Here is a 23,039-nt window from a genome sequence, read left to right as displayed (position 1 = left end):
GGATGGCGTAACTGAAGAGACCACTGGTACTGGACAAGCTACTTCCTCTTCCACCACTGTATTCCCCAAGAGACGACAGGGGAAAAGGTCAAATTACAAAAGCTTTGTATATGACAAAAGAAAGCAATTGGTTAAAAAAAATAATTTGGCAAAAAATCATCGGGAAAAAAGGTATATTTTAAGGTTTATGCAGTGTAAGATTCTAGTTTCTGATTTATACAACATGGCATAGACACATAATAGGTCTAGCTAACTAAATCTGTTTTGGACTCCTAAAAGTTTACTCCTCGACAGTTCTTAAAAAAAAATAAATAAATATAGGGATGCCTGGGTGGCTCAGTCGGTTAAGCGTCCGACTTCGGCTCAGGTCATGATCTTGCAGTCCATGGGTTCGAGCCCTGCGTCGGGCTCTGTGCTGATAGCTCAGAGCCTGGAACCTGCTTCGGATTCTGTGTCTCCCTCTGCCCCTCCTCCATTGGCTCATGCGCACATGCTCTCTCTCTCTCGCTCGCTCTCTCTCTCTCTCTCTCTCTCTCTGTCTCTCAAGAATAAACATTAAAATAATAATAATAAATAAATCCTTAAAATAAATAAAATTTAAAAAATATAACTTCTTTATCACCATAGCTATTGCCTGAAAATATCTTCTAACATGTCGTGACACGTCTCCTTAGGAAATCTTCACTTTAAAAGAACAAATGTATGGCTGGTACCTCTTTGGCGACGGTGTGCCAGTGAAGGTGGGTTTCACAAACATCCATCCTCTCCTGGTGTAAGAATTTGCATTTGTCGGGAACAAGGAGGGCATCACTTACAAACTCGCCAACTGCAAGAAAGGAAAACACTTCGTGTCATTCCATCTGCATCACAGATGTCTTATCACTGGGCTGATATCAAGCAAAGAAGGGCTGAAAGTACTTCAGAAGTTATACAGCTTTTTGAATGACCAAGTAATCAATCCAGTACTGAAAGACAAGTACTGTTACAATGTAGAGTCCTGTGTCCTGAGCCCAGTTTCTTGCTATATCAACCTTGATGGTTAAAATACTTCCTACATGGGGCACCTCGGTGACTCAGTCGATTAAGCTTCTGACTTCAGCTCACATCATGATCTCGCAGTTCTTGAGTTCGAGCCCCATGTCAGGCTCTGTGCTGACAGCTTCGAGCCTGGAGCCTGTGTCACATTCTGTATCTCCCTCTCTTTCTCTGCCCCTCCCCTGCTCTCTCTCTCAAAAATAAATAAACATAAAAAAAATTAAAAGAAATTATTTCCTACATGTTTTAAGCGAAATCTTTACGTAATTAACATATATCTCTGACTGCAAAGTTAATCATGCAAAAGGCTTCTAGTGAATTACAACGAGGAGGAAAAAAATGCAGATTGACACTGTCTGGGCAATCATTTGAGTGGAATCAATATAAATAATTATTCATCCTTCCCTCCCCTTCTTGGACATTTAATCTGTTTGTAAACTATTACAAAATTTAGCATTTTTCTACTTCCTAAAATTATAGACATACATATGTTTATATATGTGACACACACAGAGATTAATTCAATTAAATTATGAAGACTGTGCCTTAGACTTTTGCTGTATTTTTAAAGAAAATGTGGATCATGCAAATTATTTCTAGCATTCCAGGTACCACAGATATAATAAAGATATTACATAAAGTCCTACAAGAATGCTTACATTCTTATGAGGGTACAAGTTGGATAATTCCAATATGTAAGCTACAAGCTTAGTTTTTTATTTGTTTTGTTCACTAGAGTATCCCCAGATTAAAAAAAAAATTTAATGTTTATTTATTTTTGACAGAGAGAGAGAGAGAGAGAGAGCAAGCAGGGGAGGGGCAGAGAGAGAGGGAGACACAGAATCCGAAGCAGGCTCCAGGCTTTGAGCTGTCAGCACACAGCCCGACACGGGGCTCGAACTCACAAACCGCGAGATCATGATTTGAGCCGAAGTTGGACACTCAACCGACTGAGCCACACTTAGTATCCCCCCAAGTATCCCCAGCTTTTAGCATAGATTCTGTACACAACAGGCAGCCGGTATCTTGATGAAGACACGAAATGCTGTAACAGAGATAAAGAAGAGATGTAACAGATGTAGACTGGGCCCAAAGAGTGAACACATCCGCTTGGAGGCACTGGGGAAAAACTCAAAGTAGAAACAACATCAGAGATGAGTCCAAATGGATACGTGGGAGGATGCCGTGCAGAAATGAATGGAAGCTCCATGATGTAAGGACAGTTACCTGTCTTGTTTAACATTCAGCTCCCAATCCCTGGCCCAGTTCTGGCAGACATGACCATCCTGGAGAGATGGATGGATGAATGGCAAAAGGCCCTTCAGAAGGAGGGAATTTCTTGTGTAAAAAAGAGAAAAAAAGGGCAAGGGTATTTGTAGAGGAGACAAAAGCACAATATGGCTGGAATACAAGGTGAGTGGATAAGGGAGTCCAGAAGTAAATGAGGCGGGAGAAAAATGTTGGACTCCCACCTGGAGAATTTAAGGTTCTGGATACCATTTTGGAGGCAACATAAGCCAAAAGATACTTTAAACAGGAATGACATGCTCAAGTTTGTTTTTCTGAGAAACTCTTTTATCAAGCGAGCGTAGGTAGACCAGGAAAGCAGGGAGACCACGGAGTAGGGTGCTGCCATGCTTTGGGCAAGACATGCAAGAACATATTTAAACCAATGACTCCAAATAAGATATAAAAGTTGTCCACACTCCAGCAAGAACACATTTTCTTCTTTCACAGTGTGTTAACATAAAATATTCTTAAATGCACCCTGAAGAGCAATAAAGGCCCTCAGAGGGGGGCAGAAAAAAAACTTGTTTATTCCCGTTATAGAAAAGGGTTCTTTAAAACTTTCTATAAAGGCGCTTAAACTTTAGTCGGTTTGTGGCTCAAACATGCAAGATGTTTCCTGATACTTAAGCACTTAGTCTAATTAATAATATTTATATGAAAACCTAACCAAATCATAGAGGATAAAGAGCCTTTCATCTTGTCATTCCTTTAAGACAGTCTATGATGCTCCGAGCAACGTATTGTGAGTCACAGAGAATGCAAGAAATATGAGCCGCCAAAGGCTGCAAGTAGGGGGCGTGGCAAAGGAACCCAGGAGTCCTGGGCACCTAGGACCCACACACCTAGTCACATACGTCACTGCACCTCAGCGTCACAACAGCCGTGCGCAGACCTTTTATAGTATCAATCTCACTTCCCGCGGGAGAAAAGACCGCCAAGACACGTGCTGAAGGCCACCTACTCTCAGGAGATGATAACCTAGTCCCGGAGATGAACGTTCAGATGTACAGTATAGGGAAGGAAATAACAATAATGCAAGTGACATCACGTTTTCCCTTTTCTTTTACATAGAATACGACCAAACAAAACAAAAATAACCAAACTAAAATCCAGAGGAGATGGAGAATGGAAAATAAAAGTAATCTCATCCAAAGCCAATACACCTTCCCCAGGTGGACGCTTGATGGTTTCTCAGGAAAGGCAGTCAACTGTAGCTGTTAGCAAGAATACTTGATATCTCAGCATCCCAATTTTCAAGGCCATAGGAGGCCAGAGGTGATCAAAGGCTTGAAGATAACTCCTTCATTTATTGGCTCTGGTCAGTCAAGCCATACCGCCATATTCACAAATGTCCAACCACTAAGTGCTCTTTTTTTTTTTTTTTTAATTTTACAAGTAATTATTGGAAAGACAAATGCCTGGCCCAAGGATATTAAATCAGTTCATGAGACACTAAGGAGCAAATATTGGATACTCTCAACCTTGACCTGAAAGAGTTCTTGCAGCATAAACTGGCTAACAGCTCCCAAACAGAAGGTCTTGTTTTACTTGCCTTTAGGCCAGTCTGCAGAAGACTAGATTTTAATGCAAAAAGCCAAAGTGGTTGAAAGATACTTGCTTTGGTAAATGTCATGTTCATCAAAAGGACACGTATTGCATTAATTTGTAAAAAGATATTAGAATTTTTTTAATTTGCAAAAGGAGCCTCCATTTAGCATTGTAAAGATGCTCTTGGGTTTCTAACAATGTATATAGCCAAGAAATATATGCCTCCTCAAATGAAATTGCTTTTTTTTCCCCAAGGATAAATACTGGTTATTTAATAAGCCCTCAGGACTAATGGCAAAATAGGAAACTCATTGTACTCTAACATTAAAATAAAATTTGGCAATGACTTGATGGTTTTACAGCCCTGCTTAAATTATTACTTTCAAAATTGATGAAACATACTAGAATGTTCCACATCAGAAATTTTAAGCAATTAAACCACAAAAATCTGTTAACAATTTTTAATAAAGAATTAAAAAGGAGTGGTAAAAATATAACAAATCCATTCTCACAAGCTAGTTTAGCTTAATATGGCCTATATTCTTTCCCCTTTTAATTCTAAAAGAATTATTCTTAAATGTCTAAAAGAATTATTCTTAAATGTCTAAAAGAATTATTCTTAAATGTCTATGATACAACTGGAGACACATGGGAACTCTGTACTTTGCGTTCAGTGCTGCTGTGAATCTAAAATTGCTTTAAAAAATAGTCTTTGAATTAAAACAAAACAAAACAAAAAAAACCCTGACAGTATTTACCTCGAGTTTCTGTATGAAACATATTTTTTAAATAAACCTTCTGGTTTTCTTTGGTTTGATCTTTCAGGTAACCAAAACCAAAACCAAAAATACACACAATTTTTAAAAGAATTCAAGTGAAAGCGATCAAAATAAATTAAGTACCATAATGAGAAATCAGATTCCCGTTAATGTTGACCTCTGGGGCATTTGGCACCATTTAATCCTAGGGATAAATTCCTCAATACATACTGTGCACATTTATGAATAAGCATACAATCTGGTTTCTTGTTGAAAAAAATTCACAATTTATATCACACACACACACACACACACACACACACACACACACACCACACACACTCCAACTGAAAGGGGATTTTCTAAGCTAATGAACAAGATCTGGGTTTGGCCAAAAAGTCTTGGCAACATGCACAATGATGCCCAGTTCAACCGGGACTCTGCAGGCCTTAAATCCACTGGCTCCTTGGTGGTCTTGGAGAGGATTGTCTAGCTCAAATTACCTCATTCTGCAGATGGGAGGTCAAGTGGCTTGCCCACAGAGCCAGTTGGCGGTGGAATTGGCCTAAAAATCTGAGTCTCTAAGCTTTTCATCCAGGAGTGGTAACTCAACTCATTGTTTAAACTCTGGTTGAAATGGGTTATTTGGTAAATTCTCTTCGGCTTTTATAAAAGCAGATTCACTTCTAGACTAGAAAGGGCTGAAATGTTATAACCGACGATGCAGTCTATTTGACGATAAAACTAGACTTAAATTACCTGGCAAGCCACATAAAACAGCTGGGGATGCACTGCACGGCATACAACAGGACACACGATGAGCAGTGGCTTAAAGACACGACGGGGTTCTTTCTCTCACACAAGAAGTCTGGTACTGAGGTTAGGGCTGCTAGACATTTTCAATGATGCACTCATGGTCCAGGCTATTCCCATCTTTCTTTTTTTTTTTTTTTAATTTTTTTTTCAACGTTTATTTATTTTTGGGACAGAGAGAGACAGAGCATGAACGGGGGAGGGGCAGAGAGAGAGGGAGACACAGAATCGGAAACAGGCTCCAGGCTCTGAGCCATCAGCCCAGAGCCCGACGCGGGGCTCGAACTCCCGGACTGCGAGATCGTGACCTGGCTGAAGTCGGATGCTTAACCGACTGCGCCACCCAGGCGCCCCTATTCCCATCTTTCTGTATTGCCATCCTTAGCACGGTGGTTTTTGTCTTCATGTTCCGTGGTCAAAATGGCCACAGTAACCGAAGTCTTCATTTCAAGTCCAAGTTGCATGCAGGAAACAGGAGGAACAGGCCAAGGGATGATGGCTTCCTGTCTGTTTTCCTGCCCTAATGCAGCTTGGCTGTTTTACACGGGATGGACACCCTCCTCCCCATTATCTACATCCTACATGCCAGCACTATGTTATCTGGCCGCAGTCAGCTGCAAGGGAATCTGTGAGACTATTTTCAGCAGAGCACATTGTCATCGTGAACAAAAAAAATCTGGGGTTCTTTTAGAAAGGAAGAAGTGGGAATAAATATTAAACAGGCAAGTAGTGGAGTCTCCCGGATCATGGAATTCAAGTATAGGAATGTATTTTTCAATTTTCTTATGCTGCCTTTTCAAAAGACAGATGATTCCAGGAAGAAGCCAGAATTGAGTATGAGGTGCTACAATGAAAACCACCTGGACCTTGAATTCACGGCACGGGGAGAAACGGGGTGGGGGCTGTCAGAGGAAAAGAGCAACATCGCACGCGGCTGAGATTTTTCAGAGTCACAGTGGGATTGAATAGATTGATTACAGATTCCAGAACCATAATTAAGAACTTCAAGGTACAGAGATTTCAGGATTAAAAAATATTTCTATGAACTTGCAAAGACTAAAGTGGTGTCGGCCAGAATCGTGGGAATAAAAGGGCTAAAAATGTCAGAGGTCTATGGATTTGGTCAAAGGGCGTCCTCCCTTCCTGGTCTCTCAAGAGTTAAAAACGATTCAGGAAAGGGGAGATGAGAAAGGGGGTCGGGGTAAGAATGTTCCGGCAACATAATCACTGAAAAGTGGCAAAGCCTGTTTGCTTCTTTGTGCTATACTTGACCATGAGAGATGAAGACATGGCCCAGACCTGGCCCTCCAGGTAAGATGTGGACAGTTTCAGTGATTCTGGACTCTGTGCCTGGCGTGGCCATAAATGCTCTGTGTACATCACTTCACACCACACTCAGAGGCAACTACAATGGTCTCACTGTGTAAGGGGAGAAGGTGAGCCTGAGAAATTATATAATCAGCCCAGGTCACACACAGTAAATGGGAGAGCTGGGAAAACGAAATGAGTCAATATTCATATAGCACTCAGCCCCGTGCCTGCAACAATTATTATTGCTGGTGTTATTACTCCCCCCCCCCCCCAGCATCCATTCATCAACCACTACTGCTTCTCGTATTAATGTCAATTATAGTTAATAAGAGTAGAAACAACTACTCTTCATTGTTTACTGATCACCTACTATGTGCCTACTGAAGGCAGTGAGGTTTTATTCTCAGTACATCATCACTGTTCAGTTATAGTCCCACGGTTCTATGCTGGCGCATTGCTTATGATGTAATGGATAAATAATCATGGTCAACACAGCGGGATGGAGTCCCTATGAGTGCAGAATCCACGTGACCAATCTTTTCACTTTCTACAGAGGGCGTGGCTGTGAGGGGCGGGGTTTCCTGGATTCCCTCTGGCAGTCAGTGCTTCCTGTGCCAACTCTTAACCGCATACTTTCTACTTTTAATTAATGCTGAGAATACAACAGTGGACAAAAGAGATGAAACCAAATGAAATTCTAGTGGGAAATGATGAAAAAAAACACCCAAACCAGAAGGTCAAACAGTAATAAACACTATGGAGATAAAGCAGATAAAGGGAGAGGGATTGGTGGGAGGGGGTCATGCAGAGGAGGTGGAATTTTAAATAGAGTAGTCAGGGAAAGCCTCCCTGAAAATATGGCATTTGAGTGAAGGCCTAAGGAAGTGAGGGAACAAATCAGAAAGATAACAGAGGAAAGAATATTCAGGGCAGAGGAAGGAACAAGTGCAAAGGTCCTGAGGCAGGAGCATGCCTGCTGAGTTCACAGAATAGGGAGGAGGCCAGTGTTGTCACAAAGGAATGACAGGGGGAGGAGGTCAATGGGTGAGTGAGTGACAGTGGACTGTGCGGGGTCCTAAACATTGCCCACACTCTGGCCAGAACCCTAAGTAACACAAGAAGACTCTGGAGTGTTTTTCTAAATGAATTCTTACTGTCCTACAGGTCCAGATTGGAAGTACAAAGAGCCGGTAGGGAACCGTTACAGTAATCCAGGTGGGAGATGACAATGTCTTGCACCAAGATGATGGTAGAGAATGGTGAGCAATGGTAAGATTCTGGATAAAGTTTGAAGGAAGAATCTGAAGGATCAACTAAGGGTGTAGGACAGAGTCAAGGATCTCACTTGTTCCTATTCCAGGAGCTAGAGGATACTTTATACTGACAATGACCAAAAACAGGCTGGACAAGAACCTTCCATCTGTCCCTCGTGGCCATGCGGACAAGTAGAATGTCCTAGATTTACATGCTTATTAACCCACACAACTACATAATGCATAGCATGATGAGGACCGCAGACAGATACTGACTCAGGCAAATTTTTACTTTACCATTTTAGATTCTCCCTCCATGGACATTTTTTTCTTGAATTTGTTCATTACGCATCAGTATTCTGTAACTTCCATATGTTAACAAACAGAAATTTTTCTGGGAGGCACTTGTACTCAAGAGATGGGAAGAATACTTACGGAGTAGCCAAAATATTTCTCAACAAACCTCCTCCTGTGATAAAACTGTGGTTAAGTTTTGCTTCATAGAGGGAGTTACTGGGTTCTCCAAGGGGACAAAAGGGTGAATTACAAACTGCTTTAAGAAGGGACTGTTGTTACCGCCAACATTTCATTGTAGCTATTACTAGATAACAGAACTGAGCATTCTTGGCCTCAGAAGTCTCTGCCAGAGGGCAGACACTAAATGGATCATGTTAAGGTAAAGGCAAAAATAAAGTGAAAACCAGAAGTTTCACTTAAATTGTCTCTCTGTTTTATTCAAGTGAGGGGAGCACAGCCTTATACACACGCATAAATGCCAGGTTGGGTAAAAGACAGAAATAGCGTTTGACCAAGACTCTGAATAACACTGGTCTTAACCAATGAAAACAGTGCAATGGATATATTTTTAAAAGACAGGAACAGGGGCGCCTGGGTGGCGCAGTCGGTTAAGCGTCCGACTTCAGCCAGGTCACGATCTCGCGGTCCATGAGTTCGAGCCCCGCATCAGGCTCTGGGCTGATGGCTCAGAGCCTGGAGCCTGTTTCCGATTCTGTGTCTCCCTCTCTCTCTGCCCCTCCCCCGTTCATGCTCTGTCTCTCTCTGTCCCAAAAATAAATAAACGTTGAAAAAAAAAATTAAAAAAAAAAAAAAAAGACAGGAACAAAATGAAGATTTGCTGGCAGTTCTGCAGCTTTTAAAAAACCTCGCGTAGGAATGAGTTAACAAGTCTGATTGGGTTATGCAAGTGTGCTGAAATTGAATAATTAACTAAATGGATGATGGCTGCTGGAAGCCAGGCTTTTCACTGTTGGAATGAGAATTTACCGATAAGTAGAGCAGGTGAAATGATCCATGTGGTAGGAATACAGGAGAGTTGGAGACATCAAGATGAACTCGTATCTGGCTTAATACAGATACAGATGCGTGGCTTTAAGAGTATACACAGATATGTAGAATACAAGGGTGAGTGTACAGAAATATGTTGCTCCCTCTTTCAGCTGAGAGGACCCAGTAGGTAAGGAATTCTGGAGGCAATGACCACACTTAGCATCCACATCTCAGTTTTTAATACCATTCTCCAATAAAAGGAACACAGGCTTTTTGAAGAAATGGCTGATTCTAGGGGGTGGTGCAGAAAATATACAACAGGAGCCTGGAGCATCTTGTTCAGAAAAAAAGAAGAAGAAGAAGAAGAAGAAGAAGAAGAAGAAGAAGAAAGAAAGAAAAAAGAAGAAGAAGATACTTCAAATAAGCACAAAAGTCCACTGAAAAAGCTCCCAGTGGCCAGCGCGGAAATAATTTGAGCCATAAAATATATCAAGTAGTCTTGGATTATAACTCAAAGTATTCCTAAGTACAAATGACTGAATAAATAAATAAATAGGTGGAAAGGGACAAATATGTGCAGGAGAGTTCCAAATAATCTACATAGATACTCTACCCTCACTCAACGAGGTGAAGCATAAATCTCTACTCCTTTCCTTGTAGGCTACCCATGGTGACTTCCTTCCTGAACACAGCAGGCAATGGTAGAAAAGGGAATAACTTGGGGGGCCTGAGTGGCTTGGTCGGTTAAGCGTCCGACTTCAGCTCAGGTCATGATCTCACGGTCCGTGAGTTCGAGCCCCGCGTCGGGCTCTGTGCTGACAGCTCAGAGCCTGGAGCCTGTTTCCGATTCTGTGTCTCCCTCTCTCTCTGCCCCTCCCCTGTTCATGCTCTGTCTCTCTCTGTCTCAAAAATAAATACACGTTAAAAAAAAAAAAATTAAAAAAAAAAAAAAAGAAAAGGGAGTAACTACATTGGAGAAAGCTGACCAACCCCACCCCAGCCAGGCGATTGCGGTCAGTATCAACGGTGACATACCAAATTGATAACATGTGCAAATGACATACGATGAGAAGAGCACCTTACTTCTGTGGTCTTCCAAAACACTCATGACACCAGTCCAACCATGAGACAATTCCAACACAGGAGCATGACCTAAAATACCTGACGGTACCCCTGAAAACTGCCGTGGTCATTTAAAACATGGCAAGTCTGAGAAGCTGCTACAGCCGAGAGGAGGCTAAGGAGATCTGACAACCAAATGTGATGGGTTTCCTAAAGGGGACCCTGAAAATTAAAAAAAATCTGAACAAAGTATGAACTTTATCAATAATAAGGTTTCAAAACTGGTTCATTGATTGTAAGGAATGTACCAGACCAATGGAAGATGTTAATAATAAGGGAAACTTGGTTGAGGGGGTATATGGGCATCCTCTGGGCCATCATCTCAATTTTTCTCTAAGTCTAAAACTTCAAGTTTACTTAAAAACTTTTTTGGAAGTCTCCATATAAAATTTCATACCAATTTGCCTTTGCATCACCATTCTGGCCTTCAAAACGGTGTCCGTGAAAGTACTATAGCTGCAAAGAAACTGGGGTTAAAAAGATCTTGCTAAGATGGGCTTCTCTTCTATGGCATTTATAATAACTAGACAGAGCTTGGTTTACAGTCTTCTAAGCAAATCTCTCACCGAATCATTTGTGTGATGTGCAGCATTTAAATTCTTTTAAAAACCTGAAGAAATTCAGAGTCCTCACACATATCAATAGGAAAGGAGATGCTTTGGTTTCTAAGTTTAACCTTGACTTAGAAATGTACACGCAACATCATAGAATTCAATTACCCTTCACAAGTGAGGAATCTCACGCTTGAAGAGTAATTTCTGCACAGCTAATAACAGAACCAGGCTGGGCTCCAGGTCTGGCTCAACTGTAATGCTCACTACACCCGAGTAAAGTGTTACCACATTCCACAAATTCTGCGTCACGGCTTCCTGGCTAACCGACCCCAGATTAGTTAAATCTGTTGCCTCTCTTTTGTTGTATTACTCATATTCATTGTTTTATCAACAATGGGCCTTCTTTGTTACTTACATCTGTAGTAATTCCAACATCAGTTAAAAGACAGAATTATGAAAATAATGGCTAAGTCTTTCCAGATCAGGGGTGTACAAACTCTAAAATGCTTCGGAAACCCCTGGCGTGCGGCCTCAGCATATAGACCCATCCTTCCTCCCTCTGATCCCAGCACCTGCATCTGGGCATGTGGGATGTGCCTGAAAAACAGACCTCCCCAGAGGGATTCTGATTCAGGTGGTTCACCGACTACACTGAGAAACTGTGCGAACAGCAGGGGGCTTCTCGGGCTTCGAGGCGCACACGCATCGCCTGGGGATCTTGTTAAAGCACAGTCTCTGACTGGACAGGTTGAAGGTGGGACCCAGTCTGCCTGTGTAACAAGTTCCCAAGTGATTTGATTCAGCTGTTCCTTCAGGCAGCGAGAATCGACTGAAGGTAATCCATTATAACTAATCTTATTAACGTTTTGGGCTGCTTTGTTTTTTTCAGGTTACAGATTATTATGAAACACTTGTTACAATGGCCTGTCTTTTGCCTTTTCTTTTAATTACCTTAAAATACGCACAGCATAACGGGGCGCCTGGGGGGCTCAGTCGGTTAAGTGGCCGACTTCGGCTCGGGTCATGATCTCGCGGTCCGTGAGTTCGAGCCCCGCGTCAGGCTCTGTGCTGACGGTTCAGAGCCTGGAGCCTGCCTCAGATTCTGTCTCCCCCCTCTCTCTGCCCCTCCCATGCTTGCGCCCTGTCTCTGTCTCTCAAAAATAAATAAACGTTAAATATATATATATAATCAAGTTATTCATGCCTTCTTCCCATAAGCCTGGGTCTTGTCCCATAGATTTCTCATTCTGGCACAATTTTAGGAATAGGGTAGAAAGAATTCTGCATTTGAAGCCGGAAGGGAGAAAGTGACAGAGTGACTCAGGAGGATTTAGTGATTTCCATGCACGAAAAGGGGAGGAGAGTGATACCTTCTGGCCACAGGAGCTCAGACAAGATGCGGGACAAGGATAAAAAATTAACACCTGAGACAACTGGGTTTAATTTTAAGAGATCATCTCTGCTCCCACACAGTATTGCTGAATCCCACTGTGGGCCCAGCTCCATGGAGGAGACACAGAGTCCTTCATGAAAGAGCACAGAGGAGGGCTGTCCACTGGAACACAGGCCACGGAAGCAGTTTTAAGTTTCTAGGAGTCACATTAAAAAAGGTCAACTTAGTTTTGGTAATAGTCTTTATTTCACCCAGCAGATCCTAAACCTTGTCATTTCAACACGCAATCCATGTAAAAAATTATCCCTAAAACGGTCTACACTCTCCCCCCGCCATTTTCCAGACTAACTCTTTGATATTTGCCGTGTATTTTACATTATGGCACGTGTCAGTCTGGACTGGCCACAATTCAAATGCTCAACAGCCACACGGGGCTCGTGGCCACCATAGGGCAGTACTAGCTTAGGGTCAAATTTCAGAGATCAGGAATATCTTTCAACGAGTGAGCCGTTGGATGTGGGCAGGTTGAGGTTATGGGGTAAAATCTGAATCCAAAGATAAAGGCCTACACGGAGAAATAAATCCCAAGTGTGAATACACTGAAAAGGCTGTATTCATAGTTCTATATGCTATCAGAATGCCAGACATTTTGTTTTGAGTTTATTTATTTATTTTGAGAGAGACAAAGAGCACAGCAGGGAGGGGCAGAGAGAAAGAATCCCATCCGGGCTCCGAGCCGTCAGCACAGAGCCCGATGTGGGGCTCGAACCCATAAACCGGGAGATCATGACCTGAGCAGAAAGCAAGAGTCGGACGCTTAACCGCCTGAGCCACCCGGGCATCCCTGGAATATCGTACATTTTAATCACCGAGAGGAAGATCACTACAATTCAGTTTGTTACCACCATTAACCCTATTTACCAGCAAACAGCCCTTTTCTCTCACTTCTCCTTTTGGAGTTCTCATATTTTAATTTTTATTTATAGAGTATGTGATCAATTCGCATGTGGAAATTTAAATCAGGCTTCCTTTATACCTAAGCCTCATCTTTAGCCTAGCCCAGTGTTGAATATCGAGAGGAGAGGGGGAAAAGCAGAAAGTAGAGGGATAGTGTCCTAAATTCTTTATTCTGTCTCTCAGAAACACAAGTATCCTCACCGGCTGCTTTCTCCTAACACTTTCTTTCTGCCTTATTAAAATATTCATAGCCTGATAGATTTTAAAGCTGCAATTAATGAGGGTTATATATGGGCCTTTTAAAAAGCCACATAATTGCTAACAAAATACCAATCAGCGTGAGGTGCCGTGAGGCCAGAGAACCACCACTTATTACCAAAACCTTAAATTATACAGAGAGGTAAAAATACACAGCCCGTTTTTTCCCCATACCATACTCAGAAACCCACGTGTGAGGTAGGCCGTCATCAAGACAGGAAGAGGCATTTTCACGGATAAACCTCTCAACAGAGTTGGGGACTATCACTTCCAAACCCCTGACTGCCTTTTTCCAGCCCATTACCATCTGGCCTTGCTGGAACAATCTTCCTCAAGTCTTCGCTCTCTCTCTCTCTCTTTTTTAAAAAAAAATTTTTTTTAACATTTATTTATTTTTTAGAGATAGAGAGAGACAGAGCAAGAGCAGGGGAGGGGCAGAGAGAGAGAGGGAGACACGGGATCCAAAGCAGACTCCGGGCTCCGAGCTGTCAGCAGAGAGCCCAATGCGGGGCTCGGACTCACCAACCGTGAGATCATGATCTGAGCCGAAGTCGGATGCTTAACAGACTGAGCCAGCCAGGCGCCCCTCAAGTCTTCTCTTAAGGTTTAGAGCAACAAGCATATTAATCTGCTCTCAAGTTTGCTGTCCATTTTCTTCACCACAGTAGTTGGCTCTTTTCTTCTTCTCTAGCTTCCCGATTCTGGGGACAGCACTTGTATTTCATTCGCTGTCCTGAGCTACTTGTTCTTCCCCTTTTACTGGGTCATCTTTTATTTTTTTAATGTTTATTTGTTTTTGAGAGAGAGAGAGAGAGAGAGCGCATGCACACAAGCAGGGGAGGGACAGAGAAAGAGGCGGGACAGAGGATCTGAAGCAGGCTCTGTGCAGAGAGCCCAATGTGGGGCTCGAACTCACCAACCTTGAGATCACGACCTGAGCCGAAGTCGGATGCTCAACTGACTGAGTCATCCAGGCATCCCTCACGGATTCATCTTTTAATAATTCTGATTTTATCATCTCAAGTCAGTTTTTAATGTAGATAAATTTTTATCTAAGGAGTAATAATTGGATCAGAGGCTGAATATAAGATAATGCTATTAGCTTTGCCATTTTATATTCACTTCAGGCCTCCTATATTGTTTTATCATCTAGGTTGCAGAATATAAATAAATGTGTTTCGTTTAAAAAAATAGTAATTCTGATTTTAAAACAAGACAACCGCCCTCTACTTTCTGCTCCTACTTTCTCATTCAGATATAATCGGCCCCTGAACAACACGGGTTTGAACTGTGCGGGTCCACTCACACACAAAATGTTCTCAACAAACACAGTACAGTACTCTTTCCCTTAGGATTTTCTTAGTAACATTTTCTTTTCTCTGCCTTACTTTATTGTAAGAATACAGTATATAATATGTACAATATATGAAGTATGTGTTAAGTGACTTTATGTTATCAGAAAGGTCAAGAGTAGACCACTAGTAGTTGAGTTTTGGGGAGTCAGAAGTTATATGTGATTTTTTGACTTCGTCGGGGCTCAACACCCCTAAACCCCATGTTGCTCAAGAGTCAACTGTATTGTCATCCATGCCTAGGGGTTCAACAACTTCCTCTAGTCTTTCAATGTTGACTTTTCAGTTGACCTTCCAGTCACCAGCTGGACACCTACTTGAGAGGGTACTGACGTTAGCAAAAGGACACCTGACCGCCAAATTTTAGAACTGTACCCAAAGAATAATAAGCACTTCTTCACTGGGTCAGAATCTATCTTTTTTATTTTTTTTAATGATTATTTCTTTATTTTGAGAGATACGGAGAGTGAGAGAGAGTGCAAATGGGGGAGGGGTAGAAAGACAGAAAGAGAGAGAGACAGGGAGAATCCCAAGCAGACAGAGAGCTGACAGCACAGAGTTCGACGTAGGGCTCGAACTCATGAACCATGAGATCATGACTTGAGCCGAAATCAAGAGTTGGATGCTTAACCGACTGAGCCACCCAGGCGCCTCAGGTCAAAAATCTACCTTATGTGGAGGCAAGAGAAGGGAATAGCGCCAACATCCAACATTTTAGGGGAGCCAAACATGGCAGGGCCTGCTGAACAAATTCTACGTGGTTATAACACCCAGGTCCCCCTGCTCACTTAATAACGCTTCTGCCTTCTCAATTAATATGTGTCACAATTCATGTGCCAATCCTCATGGACTGTACCTCTGCAACACTCAGACTGTCCATATTCCAGAAGCTGGACCACCTATCGTGGCACACGTGGAAATGTTCTGAAATGTTGAACTCCATCCAGTGAACCGCTTTGTGAGCAGAAACTTACCTCTGAGCTCTCCCTACTCCTCTTCATCCACTACAGCTACTCATTATGCCCCTGCGTCCCCAACTCTTCATCACTCACTAAGGTTGGCAGAGAAGGTTTCCCAAGTCCCTGCCAGTCTGGCCTGGGACACGAATCCATGAATCACCAGTGCTGACCATCAGCTAACGACCTCCCCATGCACTCATCATGCTCACACCTATTGTTCCAGCTTGTCTCGCTCGTAAGCGTGAGACCCCTGAGACCCAGCTGCCACACTGTGCCCCTTGAGCGCTTAGTAAGTGTCCCTTCTGGATCCTCTTGTGTCCAGCCCCGACTTGAAATGTCCAGCGTTAGGAGACAATGGAGGCGTCTCCTAGTGACCAGAGGAATAAATATTGCTTTATATTTCAGGGGGTCTCCAACTCAAAACTTCTAGGAAAAACAAAATATAGGGGTGCCTGGGTGATTCAGGGAGTTGAGCGTCCAACTCTTGATTTTGGCTCAGGTCATGATCCCAGGGTTGTGGGATTGAGCCCTGTGTCAGGTTCTTAAGATTCTCTCTCTCTCTCTCTTTTAGCCCCTCTACCCCTCTCCCCTGCTCATGCTCTCTCTCAAAAACTATATATACATAGCAGATACATAGCTATTTAGGGCAAAAGGAGGTAAAGAGGGAATAAAAAATGAAAAAGAAAAGACATGACAGTATTTAACAAAAGAGCTAGCTAGGAAATAATTAGGGTACAGTATTTGGAATCAGCACAACCTTCTGCTGGTATCAGAACACTGCTAAGTCCTCAAGGCTTTGTTAAAAACACTGAAAAAAGAATTAGAGTTCTGTCACTGTACCTGCAACATCATCTAGGGAAGAAGGATTTATTCTATCTAATAGAATAAATATAATAAGGACACACGATTCATCAAGCTCTTCAATAAAAATATGTTTTAGAAATTACCCAGTTCCACTGAGTTGTGTTTCAAAAATCATGTGATTTTTTTTCAATGGGGATGGATCTCAGCTAAATCAGAACCTTGCCTTGTCTTGGGGTGCCCAGGTGGCTCAATCAGTTAAGCGTCTGGCTCTTGATTTCCGCTCAGCTCGTGATCTCATGGTTCATGAGCCTGAGCCCTTGCATCAGGCTCTTAGCTGACAGCATGGAGCCTGCTTGGGATTCTCTCTGTTCCTCTCTCTCTCTCTCTCTCTCTCTCTCTGTCCCTCTGCCACTCAAATGCGCATGCTCTCTCTCTCAAAATAAATACATAAATATTTAAAAATAAAAAAAGAATCTCTCCCTGTCTTACCACTCCACTGTGGACTTAGAAATTGCCACTCAGACTCGTACACACGGCTTAGTTTCATTATTATAAATCAATCTGCCAAGGCTTGCCATTCCCGAGAGAACTGAATTTCTGGACTTCTAACGAAGAGGGTTTGGGGCATGAAATTACCACCTTAAGGCTTCCAAGATGTATATCACAAACTGTTTAGCAGAAAATTCTCCCTGGAAAATTCTGATTCCACGTCTCTAATCCAGTATCTCATGGCTTCTAAGACTGGCCTAACTGAGTTATCTGTCTACACCTGCTAATACAATAAAAGCTAATAAACTGCTGTGAATCTCTGTGGTAATGAAACATAAAGCCCACATTGTAACAAATAATGGACCTGATTTTTAAAAAGGGAGTACTGTAATCTATTTCAAGATAACTCAAAAACCCTAGAAAAATCTGAGGTCAGTTAAAGGATATGCAAAACTTGAGACTACTGATCAGAGCCTTCCCCAATAACGTATTATTTTCCATATTGACGCAACTCCTTGGGTCGTGTGAGAGAATGAGAACATGGCTATTCTTAAACCTAGTAATTTTCTTTTATCGTCGCAACTTCAATCACGGATGTAAATGAAAATTTCTGCTCACTCTGCTCCTTTTCTGCTTGAATGAATTTTATAATGAAAACGTCTGTGCCCTTCCAACAGAGCACGAGCATCATTCAAATTTTACACGCCGGGCAAAGAGCAAATGCATTTTGTAGCTGCAGGATCATTTAAAGGTGCGCCCATACAAGCTACGGCACATTTACACATGCCGTAGTTTAAAATTCTCTCAAGCAAAAGCAAAGGCACCAGAGGTAGGTGCATTCAGGCTTCAAACGTTCTCAGCCTAGTTCTCAGCCTAGTTCCTCCCGGCTCTGCACAGCCGGCCCCGCCCTCCCGTCCTGGCCCCTTGTCAACCAGAAAGCCGTGAAACTGTGCCAAAGCCATTTCCATGACCCAAATGGTCTTCCAGGTCAACAATCTAAAGTCACATGAAAACTTCATCTTCAGCTGACCTCTCCAGGGAGCAAATATTTTGAAGAGGAAGCATTTCAGGCATGCGGGAGCTCAGCCTTTAAATCAAACTAGATCTTTAAGTAGTTTTTCAAAGGAAGGCCCTGGAGCACACAGAAGGTGTTTGAAGAAGGCAAAGCTCTCATTTAGCCTTCACATTTATAAATGAGGAATCTGAGTATGATTAGGGCTGATAATGACACGGGGTGATTAATTTTAGGGTACCTCTCATTCCAAATATTACAGTTTCTGTCTTTCACTTAAAATTATAAACATGACTGAAATGTAGATTAGACGAAAGTTATACTTAGAGTCTCAGTTGTTTTAACCCGGAAATGTTGTGGTTTTAGAAAAAAGCTGAGGACAGACCTTTGACTTGGGGTAAGAACACTGGTTATCCGAACCTTCTAAGAAAAGTTAAGTTGATTTGCCATTTCATGGGCAAAAGCACATTTTCTTTTTTTTAAGTTTATTTATTTTGAGAGAGACAGCAGGAGAAAGGCAGAGAAGAGAGGGGAGAGAGAGAATCCCAAGTGGGGTCTGTGGTAACATGTGGGGCTTGATCTCACAAACCACGAGATCATGGCCTGAACTGAAATCAAGAGTCGGACGCTTAACTGACTGAGCCACCCAGGTGCCCCAGAAGTAGACTTTCTTTTTTTTTTTTTTTTTTAACTTTTTTTTAACGTTTATTTATTTTTGAGACAGAGAGAGACAGAGCATGAACGGGGGAGGGGCAGAGAGAGAGGGAGACACAGAATCGGAAGCAGGCTCCAGGCTCTGAGCCATCAGCCCAGAGCCCGACGCGGGGCTCGAACTCACGGACCGCGAGATCATGACCTGAGCTGAAGTCGGACGTTTAACCGACTGAGCCACTCAGGCGCCCCTAGAAGTAGACTTTCTAATAATGCATAAGGCTAACAGGACACAGGATCTCCATTACCTAAGTTAAAAGCAACACATTTTGGGGCGCCTGGGTGGCGCAGTCGGTTAAACGTCCGACTTCAGCTCAGGTCACGATCTCGCGGTCCGTGAGTTCGAGCCCCGCGTCGGGCTCTGGGCTGATGGCTCAGAGCCTGGAGCCTGCTTCCGATTCTGTGTCTCCCTCTCTCTCTGCCCCTCCCCCGTTCATCCTCTGTCTCTCTCTGTCCCAAAAATAAATAAATGTTGAAAAAAAAAATTTAAAAGCAACACATTTTATGGTTTAATGCAGTATTTATTCATGACTGTCTCTCTCCCAGTCAAAAGAAACAAAAGGTCAGTCCCCTCTCTTGGCCTGACACCCTTCCCACTCATGCTACCCATGACATGATAATTCTAGATGTTTCATTTTTTGGTTGATGTTCAAACCGTCTGGATAGCTGGCTATTTACCTAAATCCATACAAGAGGTGTATTTTAAGACCATATATAGGAGGCTCCCTTTTTGAAAAACAGAGGTAATGGCATGAGAAGCCAACAATCCCACTGAGTACAAAAGACATCCCTGATAACAGTTCTCATGTACAAGCGAACATTCGTTAACTGCAACAATAGATCCTTAGGTAACTTTACTCATCTGGGCAGCTGCTGAATTGCCATTCTTACATTAGGGCAGTTTTCCAAAAACGTTTTGCCTTCAGAAGAAATTAATTCTCTTCTTTCCAAGTTACACTTTTAGTACAAATGTAACATTTCCTCACAGTGGAAGATGCTAATTCCAACACTGAGATCACATCTATATATGTATATATATATATATAAAGCAAGAAATCTTATTTAAGTTAAAGTATCTAAAAATGCTTTTTGAAATATAAGAAAGAATTTTGCTTACCATGTTTAGCTTCATTTCTTTTTTTTTTTGAGGTTCAGCCTGTCATCCATTTCTTTATTTCTATAATTGTATCCTCATCTCTTTAAAAATATATGTGAAAAGTGAATATATAAGTACTCCCTAGGGATTTAAACTTGATTCATTTTATTCTTGCTACTAGTTGTCATTGACGGGCAGAAAACTCAAAACATGACAGATTGCCCAGTGTGAGGTGTATTTCTGCATCGATATTAGAGTTTCTACATTAACCTCATTCAAATCCAATTAATTCTTCTGCGTGAAATCAAGGGTCCAGGAGACTTTTAATAGAAGCTGAAAACAATCCAACCCTTTGCCTCAAACAGATTTTGTATCCCAAATGGTACAATAAACCAACAGAGAAAAATGGAATAGGCATAGCCCATGCTCCTGTGTTCTTTGTTTAATCCGAGAAGGCCACATTTACCATTTGTTGATTATAGTTATGGAAACTCACATAACCATGGATTAATAGCTCAAGAATCATCAAGCCAGCCCTTTGGAAGCCACTGCACTGACTGGGGCTTCCTAGGAAGTTATGTGTATTGCGAGAAAATGAACCACCCGGGAGGACTCCTATGAAACACCGATATTGAGGATTTTCGAAGGGGGCTACAGAAAAATGAGCCAGAGAAGGAGAAGGAGAGTCAGCAGAGAGATAAACAGAAGCAGCAGCATAATAATGGTGCGGGGAGAAGGCACTGGGCCACAGAGTTAGAGACCACTGGGAGGTTAAAGAGGACAGAGAGGCGTCTGAAGGACCTGATGGGAAAGGCAGCAGAGAGCTCATTCCAGGGAGCTGAAGGGAAGGATGCCTGGAACAGCTGCCTGCGGAGGGAGCCGGAGGTTAGGAAGATCAAACAGGAATGGCTGACCACCACGTCAAGTCAAGAAGCACAGCTGTGAGTGAGCAGAGCTCAGTGAACGCTCACTGATTGGTGGAGGTTAAAGACGTGGGGTCAAGTGACTAATGTGAGGGCCCAGGGGTCTCTGGGGAATAGGGAAATACCAGGAGGTTAAAAGTTACTGACATATGAAGTGCAGTGAAGGGTCTACTGACCAAAGGTACTTCAAGTCAAAGATCATAGACAACACAGTTAAAATTTACTGAAGAAACTATGTGCATTGGTTCCCATGAATTTAGACTCAATCGGGAATTCTAAGAACTTAAATTGAGAACAAAAGTGGAAGAAGAGAAAAAAGCTCAAATTCTAAAGACAGTAACTTCTTGGCACATTGAACATGAGCCTCATGTATTAAATATGCTTTAGAGAATACAGAATATCATAGCCCCTGATATGATAATTCTACGTTCTCAATAAAGCAAAAACAGAGAACCACATGACCCAATCATTAGAATCTAGCAATCCTGAACTGATAAAGACACCCCACAATAAAGAAGGGGGCCTTCTTCAGTGACGGCCACACCGTTAGGTTATAAACACAAACAAGGTCACATGCCACATTCTTAGCAAAGTAGTTCATATCGAAGGGTAAGGTTTAGGGGAAATTTGAGCTGGGTGACACATTCTTGAAAATGCATGAACCTAATCAACAAACCAACAGGATGGCCCCAAATTTTAATGTCATAAAAAAATATAAGTACTCCCCCTCGAGAGGTTTACATCTACACATCAAGCACCTACTAAACACCACATACATTCCATCATTTAATATAAGCATTTAAATACAATAGGAATTAATCGTCAGCATTCATAAATATTACTCTCTTTTCTTGGAATTTTAAATAAAATAAAATTTTATTTATTTTGAGGGAGAGAGAGAGAGAGAAAGACAGCACGAGCAGGGGAGGGGCAGAGAGAGAGGGAGAGAGAGAGAATCTTCAGCAGGCTCCACACTGTCAGCAGAGAGCCCAACGTGGGGCTCAAACTCACAAACCATGAGATCATGACCCAAGCTGAAATCAAGAGTTGGATGTCCAACCGACTGAGCCACCCAGGCACCCCTATGACCCTAACTCTTAAGGTACAACATGAAAATCCAAAAGAAGTTTCTAAACTCCATTACCATTATAAATGGTATTCAAAAGTGATTTTCTGCTAAAATGATCCTTTACCCTTTACTCTCAAGAAGCTTCTATCCTTTGCTCCAGGGCACTCTATCACCATCACCGTCTCCCTAACTCCTATTCTTAAACCAATCCTTCATCCTAATACTTAACCAAAAAAAAGTTCACATTAATCCAGTCATGAAGTGGATGCTTACTAGGACTGGAAATTTTTTGGGGGGGGGGGGGGGGAACTTCCAGGGAAGAAGAGGCTGGCTTTGATCATCTTTGAGTCTGGTCCCTGAACAAACCCCTGTTGCTAAACTAGAGAGGATCGGTGTGTTTCCAGAGTAAAGACTATCACAAATACAAACCTCTGTAACATCTCACGTCGTTAATGCCCTAAATTCTATAAAATTGGTATAAAGGTAATTTTATCTACGTACAGTCATAAATTAGAGCCAAGGAGAAGCACACATCTTATGAGGTCGATATACACCCCACAACAAGCTCAGCTATCAAATCAGAGGTTAGTTTTTTCCACTTAAAAGTTAGACAGCTAGGGGCGCCTGGGTGGCTCAGTCAGTTAGCGTCCGACTTCAGTTTGGGTCATGATCTCACAGTTCGTGGGTTCGAGCCCCGTGTCGGGCTCTGTGCTGACAGCTCAGAGCCTGGAGCCTGCTTCCATTCTGTGTCTCCCTCTCTCTCTGCGCCTCCCCTGCTTGTGCTCTGTCTCCCTCAAAAATAAATAAACATTTAAAAAATTTAAAAAGAGAAGTTAGCTAAATAAGGAGACCCCTTTAAAAGTAATTTGACTTGCGACTTGTAATATTAGAAGGTATTTTCTAAACTAGAAAAACTGCCTGGAAGCCTTAAACTCCCCTTCTTCCTGCCAGACCTATGTGATAAATTTCTCCGTAGCACAAAGAGGTAATAAAAATCATTGACTGTCATCTCATTGAGTGGTCACTTCTGCTACATGCCCCCCTC

The 23,039-nt window shown here is 42.2% G+C and overlaps 1 protein-coding gene across 8 annotated transcripts in view; it reads right to left on the bottom strand.

The window, feature by feature from the left end:
• LOC122491270 (amyloid beta precursor protein) overlaps positions 1-23,039 on the bottom strand; it is a 279,513-nt gene that overhangs the window by 159,946 nt on the left and 96,528 nt on the right. For all 8 annotated transcript variants that reach the window (XM_043593800.1, XM_043593801.1, XM_043593802.1 and 5 more), the window contains exon 4: positions 714-826. In XM_043593800.1, coding sequence (XP_043449735.1) covers positions 714-826 — 113 coding nt within the window. The remainder of the gene's footprint in view (positions 1-713; positions 827-23,039) is intronic.

Source organism: Prionailurus bengalensis, chromosome C2, assembly GCF_016509475.1.
Source record: "Prionailurus bengalensis isolate Pbe53 chromosome C2, Fcat_Pben_1.1_paternal_pri, whole genome shotgun sequence".
NCBI lineage: Eukaryota > Metazoa > Chordata > Mammalia > Carnivora > Felidae > Prionailurus > Prionailurus bengalensis.
Note: the sequence above shows the minus strand (reverse complement) of the source record. Positions and strands in the feature narration are given on the sequence as shown.